We start from the raw sequence: 8,340 nt of genomic DNA on the forward strand, positions 1-8,340 counted from the left end.
AGACAGACAGACAGACAGACAGACAGACAGATAGACAGATAGACAGATAGATAGATAGATAGATAGATAGATAGATAGATAGATAGATAGATAGATAGATAGATAGATAGATAGATAGATAGATAGATAGATAGATAGATAGATAGATAGATAGACTAAAGTACTAAAATGACTAAAACTGAAATAAAAATGAATTAAAACTACATAGACATTAAAAAACTAATAAAAATGACAAAACCAATAAAATTACTAAAACTTTAACTAAAATGAAAATGGAATACATACATACAGACTGACAGACAGAATCAACATTTTGACCACTATGGTCTAAAATGCTTTTTGAAGGGCACTTACAGTATAATTGTAAAATATTATAATTTATTTTGACCTCTTTCCTACCATATATTATGCAATATAAATGAGAGATTTGTGGTGGAAGGGCTCACAGAGAAGGGTCAGTCACTTAGGTTGACATCAGTTATGTCGTGGGACGGTGGTGTTGAGGGTGGGGATGGAAACTCACGTCGGGGTTGAGGTTGGAGACGAGGAGCACAGAGTGGATGATGGTGGGGGCCATGCCGTGGATGGTCATCCGTCCTGTCATTGCTGATGAAGGGATGGTGAGAGGTCCCAGAGCACCAGGCATTGTCTGCATAGACAGACCTGAGCGGAGCGCAGCCCGGCGGGATGGGAAGGGGAAGACGGGAGAGGAGGAGTAACGTGAGAGAGAGGAAAGGAACGTTCTAGAACAATTCTCCGTTTTCACAACCTGTTGCTGCTTTTTCAGATAAACAACATAAGGTCTTCTTGTAATAGCTTATTAAATCAATGTGTTGAGGCATGCTGGGTACTTTTAGTCCAAATGAGTATTGAATTGGATGGTCGGGGTAGTAAGAGGTTTAAATAAAGCCAGCAGAGATCAGGGTCAGGAGTGTGAAAATGGAGCCAAGCTTGAGAGTTACTCAACACGAAACGGCATTCACAGCATGGTTAATATGCGAAGGACAAATTATTCGATTTGTGTGAAAGAAAAATATTCAGTGGTAAATAATTTGTACATTGAGATTTGATATTAAAATACTGATATATTTGTTATATTATTATTGGTACTTTTATTTGACTGAGACCTTGATTATGTCATTAGAAAATAACTTTGGTGACAGAAGTGGAGAAAATTATTTCATTTGGAACAACATGAGGATGAATACATGTTTGATTTTCAAGTAAATATGTTAAATAATACACTACTGTTCGCATGTTAAGGGTCAGTTTTAAAAGAAATATATAATTTTTTCAGCAAGCCCAAGGATGCATTAAACTCATCAAAAGTGACAGTGAAGACATTTATATTGTTATATAGAACATTTTGAGAAATGTTGGTTTCCAAAGAAACAGGAAGCAGCACAACTGTTTTCAACATAATAATAATAATAATAAATGACTTGGAGCAGCAAATCAGTATATTAGAATGAGCTTTGATCACAGGAATAAATGAAATTTTAACAGATATTTACATAGAAAACAGATAGTTTCAATTGTAATAATATTTCACAATATTACAGTTTTTACTGTATTTTTGATCAAACAAATGCAGCCTTGGTGAGCAGAAGAGACTGATTTGAAAAACATTTCAAAATCTTACAGAGCCCAAAATTTTTTGCCTTCTTAAATAAATATCATGTGAATAATATTAAATGTTGTCTTTAAGAAAACCTAAATTAAGACTTCGTAAGTAAAGCTGCACAGTGACTTGAGCTATTAAGTTTTAATATATGATGAAATATGTAATTACAGATCAATGCAATGCACTTAAAGGTGCAGTGTGTACATTATAATTGCAACCAACGGCTGAGTCCCCCGCTCACCCCTCCCTTTAGACAAGCTACGGTGGCCCATACAGGACTAAGATGTCGTCAGTAAAGACAGCAGAGAGCAATGAGATTTCTTTACAAAGGTAAATTAAGGAATTGTATTTACTTAATTATTCAATAAATCAATGTTATTGCGAATATTAAATGTACTTGTTAATCATTGTGTCAGTATTTTATTTACAAGGACAACAAAGTGAGGAAACGCGCTGTGTAGAGCAGTTTGTCCGTTTAGGGCTACTGTAGAAACATGGCGGCGACTCCCATGTAAGGGACCCGCGGTGTGTGTAGATAGAAAGTGCTCAATCTAAGGTAATAAAAACATAACGGTTCATTAAGTAAGGTCTTTATACACCTCTGAAAACATAGTTATGTATATTATATTGCATTTCTGTCAATAGAACGATGTAAATATTACACATTGCACCTTTAAATAGGATGTATTGATTATAGGGCTGCACGATTATGACAAGAATCATAATTGTCGATTATTCCCTTGAAATTGTAATTGCGTTTATTAATTACGATTATCACAATTTACACTGAATGATGTTTATACCATTGTTTGATGCAACTGCATGCCGTATTTTTATATGAAAATAAACGAGCTGAAAACACTCTAACTGAAAAACCTTTAGTGCTTTTCTAAAGTATTAAGCCTCAAATGTCAAATATACATCGGATTGGTTTCTTCTTTAAATTATAAAAAAAGTACAAATATGAATGGTATTATAATGTTATACTAAAACTAAAACAATGGAAAACCCCTTAAGATAACTTGCAGAAAGAAAAAAACATATTTTAAGCGTGCAGAATAACATAAGTGGACTTTGAACGATTAATTGCCGCTTTGAACGATTACGTAATTGTGGCATCCATAATTGTAATCGCGATTAGAAATTCGATTAATTGTGCAGCCCTAATTGATCAGATAAATCAAAGCATACTAATCAATAGCCAATTCCAAGCGCAAAGTTTTCTAACTGCACACATTGCTCAGTCTGTTTTCAGATGTGACGTCAATACTTCTGCTTGTGTTAGTCCCTCTTCACTTTGCTCATTTGGCTGGTGTTAATCTGCAGATGTGTCTTGCAAGTGGCTCAGGTGATGCCAATGTAATACCTCCAATTATTCAGTCGTGAGCCACACGACGCTGCCTCCATTACTGAGATGTGATGTGAGAGTGTGACTGTGTCAGAAAGCTCACCTGCCTGATGGAAACCGATAGCAGGGGCGAAACCAGCCGCCCCAGGGTATGGAGAGGAAATTATCCCAGGAGCCCCTGCGCACACACACACACACACACACACACACAGGGTCAGCAACAACGAACGACTGATTTATAAAATGAAAGCACAAGCACGTAACAGGACAGTGACAGCAGTGTGTGTGCATCAACGCCAACACAATGTGTTTTTTCAGGGTAAGGAAGAGTCTAATATGTATGACTCCTAAAAAATTCATTTAAAATTCATTTTGATATTTCTTTGGGGGTGTAAAATTATACTGTACATGTCATGGTGATACAGCTGTTCTGATAACATAATGAAGATAAAAGCCTCTTTACAAAGATAAAAAAAAAAAATCTTATTATTAAATAGTTTTGCATAATATTTTATTACTATTTCACTGGGGAAAAATATAGAAATAAAAAATGAACCAGTTTTGTTCAAATATTTAGGGGAATATATTTGATGAATGACTGACAGCCAAATCACTTGGTGTGACCAACAGATAGAATAGAGAATGATATCATATTATTATTAATCATATATATATATATTAGTAAATCAGTGTATGTCAGTGATACTATCTGACTATTTGATCATTGTAATTTTTATGTACGTCATATACGACTGCGGATGGATTGTCAGTCAGGATGGATTGAGGATTCATTTCTGACATATATAATATTATAACCAGATTGTCCATTTTTATCAACAGTTCCCTGTTATGAAAAGCTAAATGAATATTAACAAATAAAATGGCATTTCAGATATTTTGACCATTTATGACATGGCTAGTTTAACGCATTTTGTCATGTGATGCAACTCCCCAAAAAGGTAAGGATATTTATAAATTAATAAATATATTCTTAAAATATACTCTTCACCCAAATAACAATAATAATAGTGACAATAATAACAATTTATTCAAGGTGCAAGGGCAATATATTATTACTTTGTATTGGTTACACCAATACAAACTTGTTTTTTTTTAATGGATAGAAAAGTATTTAAAAACCAAAATGAACACAAAGAATACATGAATTAGCTCTTGGCACATGTGTTTTAGATTCACATTTGTTCCTTTTCTTTCCTGTAGATTTTCTTTTTCTGTAGAATTTGCTTTATAAAAGAAAATATAAATTCACTAACCCTGCGTGAGCCTCAAATACATTTTATTAACAGTAGAAAAGCACAATCTATAAAAGAGGCGCACATACATTTGTTCTGTACTCCCTATACCATCGCAGTTTTATTCTCATCCTATCATTTTGAGCTGACTATGGCTTGCTGAGACATGCACATTCACGTAATTCACAATTTGCCCATGTAATATCTCGAATCCCCAGGAGGGACGGACTTAAGCGTGACACCATTGTTTAAAATGGATTTATTCAGCCTATTGAGATGTAAACCACCACAGAGCTCAGAACAAGCAGTGTACATACATTTCAAACCAGTCCTACCTACAACAAATAAAGCATTTTCATGAGGGGTGTTGTGGTAGAAGACCGACAAAATGGCAGTGGTCTAATAAAAGCTGCCATTTGAACACCTTTTATTGCTTTGGTGGGCGTCTGGAGATGTCACCGAGAGCCCCTGAGATTCCTGCCTGTGCCCAGAAACAATTAATCAGCTCTGATTTACAGACACACACAAGAATACACACCGGCCTTATCAGTATCCACACCGCCTCTCGCTCTAGACAGCGTGAGTGATTTACCAAGCCTGAGACAACAAGATGCGTGGATGGGCAGCGACAGTTATCTGCCGCCCCCTCTGACAATCACACACACAATAAATCCACCCTGCAAACGCTCTAGCCCACAGAACTATGTGTGCATGTGCGATAAGGCCTGCCCTTTGATAGTGTGCATGCAAGCAACTGATAGCATAATAATAAAGCACACGGATCGCCCAGGTAAGGAGCAAGTGAGTTAAATATCTGTTACACTGGTATATATATATATATATATATATATATATATATATATATATATAATATGTACACAATTTTAAATAATTTAAAAGAAAAGGTCTTCTCATTTATAAATTGCTTCTATATCTAGCTTCAGTCAGTTTCAAACATTGATACCATGCAGCTCAGTAAATAACAGCAGTTAGTGTGCCTCTGGTGGTAAAGCATAGGGCCTCAAGTGAGAAAAGCATCTAATTAAAAGTCTCTTTGATCGCTTGTTACTCTATGGTGCTCATAGATGGACAAATAGGTCTGAGATTGTTGCATTAGCATCTACACATCATTCTGTAAGCATTTACCTATACATTAAAATGCCACATGCGCTCTCTCTTCCTCATTCAGACAAACCACATCTCCAGCAAGACAGAAAGTTTTGGAGTCTTTCACCAAACATCTTGAGTGCCTGGCCAGAGCTTGTTCATTGCTCTTGTATACAATCAAGACCATAGAAAGCACATTAAATGTAAGTAAAGTGTCTACTTTTAAGGTTTTAAATAAGTTTTTGGATAATATAATGTCAAAATTTGGTTGAAATAATGTTACATTGTCATTCAGTGTAACAATATTTATGTAAAAACTCAAACAACATGCTTATTCTGACTTGTAAATATAAAAATATATAAAAAATATATAAAAGAATAAGAGAGCATATTAAATTTTATTGTGTTTTAAATGAGTACAAAATTCTTACTGTCAAATGGGCAAAACCTAGGATAGTGGCAAATTTAAAAAATGTAAAATTACAACTAATCAGTATTTGGGGTGAAAGTAATTAGTCTTTTAATATGTTATAAATTGATTTTTGTTGTAAATATGCCTGACAAGATGCCTGACACTGAATGACATTTTAGTGGGTCTCTTCTGTAAATCAGGGAAAAATTTATGATATTTATTTTTTGCTCAGAAAAACAAAACAAAAAATTGCAATTAAATTAAACAGAAAACTTTTTTTTAAAAATTTGGAAAAACAACAACAATTTAAAGCAGTATTACACACTTATCGTTTTTATGCTTAAACCCTTTTTTGTCTTTGACCCACATACTGGTAAAAAAAAAAAATGTATAGCCTGAATGCACTGTAAGTCGCTTTGGATAAAAGTGTCTACTAAATGCATAAATGTAAATATATATAGGAGACAAAGGTTCCCCTAATCAAACATTCGCCTATATATGTGTGTGTATATGTCTTACCAAAAGCGGTCTGCATGCTGGGGTCCAGCGTGGGCTGGCCGTCCCCTGAGGGTAGGTCTAGACGTGTGAAGTCTCTGCTCTTGTCGTTGTTGTACTTCACATTCAGACTGGTCAGCTTGGAGAACTCAACACGCAGAGTGCAGCAGCCGTTGTAGATGTTCTGCCCATCCAAAGCCTGACACAGACACGAAACACTATTATGCCATTCTCTCACAAAGAAATGATAGTTTGCTTAAATAAAAACAAGCCTATTTTAGGACAGTTACATATTTTTTGCATATCTTCCCAGTAGAAATGTACATTACTAGAAAGTAATAAATAATAATATTTATTAAAATTAAAGTAAAATTACATTTATAGATCATGAGTTTTTATTGACTTACAAAATTGAAAATACATATTTTTATTTACTTCTCTTTTTTATTGTATTTAATTCCTTTGCCATTAGATTTACCCATCACTGTATATTTGCCTCTCCAATCACAGGACACTGACCTATTCTGGCACATTCTGATTGATTACACCTGCTCTACTTCATTACATCAGGGTTTAATGGAGCCTGAGCATCTCATCTCAGTTTTTCAGTCTGTTAATCAATATCTTAAAGCAAACAACAGCCAAACTCCTAAAACTGATCTAGAAGAAGCCGCAGTCACAAGGTTTGTATCTCCACTGAGCCCTGTTAATGGTTCCTGAGAAACAGGAAGGTCAAAGTGCAAAACCAAACGGAATGAAAAGCAACATGTGCAGTGAAAACGAATCGATAAACTCTCAACCCATGAAACCTCAAAATATATTTGCAAATAATGTCCATTTGAAGTAATCTCTCCCTGACCCTGAGTATCTGCCATTATAGTGACAAAAATGGCTTTCTCGGTCATTTTACCCGTAATCTCCATCTCGTTATGGCCATTTTGGAAATATATGAACCTTAGATAAGAGAACAAGATCGCCACTCAACATGACAGAGTTTGCTTCTTAATCTAGTGTGACATTTTCATTATTGAATTGTCTGTGTAGGCCTGCCTGAAGCAGGTTTGGCAGGGCGGAGGCGATGTGAAATAACTTCTCCTGATGACAAATGCAAATCACATCTAATCCTGACAGTGGCCTGAGCAACGACATGAGAATAAAGAGCTGTTGCATAGATGTGCTGTTGGCTTTAAACAATCAGATGAACAAATTCTGAACCTAGGCTGATATTCTTATATTAGATGCCAAATCTACACTTCAGATTATTGTAAAGATTCAAGGGTGGGCTCTTTGAGCTGATGAGCAACCACCCCGTTCCAACCAGCCTAGAAACCATATAGCAACATGCTGGAAAACACTCAGAACCTGGGGCGTAAATTACGCGGGGGACACGTCCCCCCACTTTTAATATCACGTAAATTCGTCCACGGCACTTTTTCGGGCAAGTGTGTTTGCATAGAGGTTTTCAAGAGCTGGTGTGAATAAATATAGATTTTTTCAAAGAGACAGGATAGTCTGTGCATGATCTGATGTTTTATTTGGACCCAGAATAAGAGCGCTAAACACTCCGTGCAGTGTATGTTTCATTCAAACTCGAAGCCGGAGGCCACTCTCGCGCAGAAAGTCGTACGAGGAAATTCCTAATATGGACAAAAGCGTCCAGCTATCGCTGTATGAAAACGGTTGATTTCACAGAAAACAGAAACGTTTGGGAACATGAAGACTTTAAACATACGATTGCGACAATATATGGTTTATTTGTGTTTGTCAAGTCATCTCCAGGTAATAAATAAAGTATATGAACAATGCAGTGCTAACTGACATAGCATTTATTACAGTATAGAAACTATTCTGCCTTATTATGTGATAAAAAAGTGTTTGTAGTATATAAAGAAATCATTATTATTGGTTATTGTCCAGCAGTTATCTGATTTCTAAGCCAATTAAAAGCTAGAAATGAGAGAAACATTAAAGTTGCCTATACACCAGTCAAAAGTTTTTGAACAGTAAGATTTGTAATGTTTTTTAAAGAAGTCACTTCTGTTCACCAAGCCTGCATTTCTTTGATCCAAAGTACAGCAAAACAGTACAATTTTGAAATATT

General features: G+C 35.4%; 1 protein-coding gene across 1 annotated transcript in view; it reads right to left on the bottom strand.

The window, feature by feature from the left end:
• The window catches only part of ptbp3 (polypyrimidine tract binding protein 3), a 79,053-nt gene that overhangs the window by 12,606 nt on the left and 58,107 nt on the right, over positions 1-8,340 (bottom strand). The window contains exons 5-7 of the mRNA XM_016257550.1: positions 6,264-6,438; positions 3,076-3,150; positions 524-663 (exon numbers count right to left, since the gene is read on the bottom strand). Coding sequence (XP_016113036.1) covers positions 524-663; positions 3,076-3,150; positions 6,264-6,438 — 390 coding nt within the window. The remainder of the gene's footprint in view (positions 1-523; positions 664-3,075; positions 3,151-6,263; positions 6,439-8,340) is intronic.

This window comes from Sinocyclocheilus grahami, unplaced genomic scaffold (genome assembly GCF_001515645.1).
Source record: "Sinocyclocheilus grahami isolate Dianchi unplaced genomic scaffold, SAMN03320097.WGS_v1.1 scaffold1569.1, whole genome shotgun sequence".
Taxonomy (NCBI): Eukaryota; Metazoa; Chordata; class Actinopteri; order Cypriniformes; family Cyprinidae; genus Sinocyclocheilus; species Sinocyclocheilus grahami.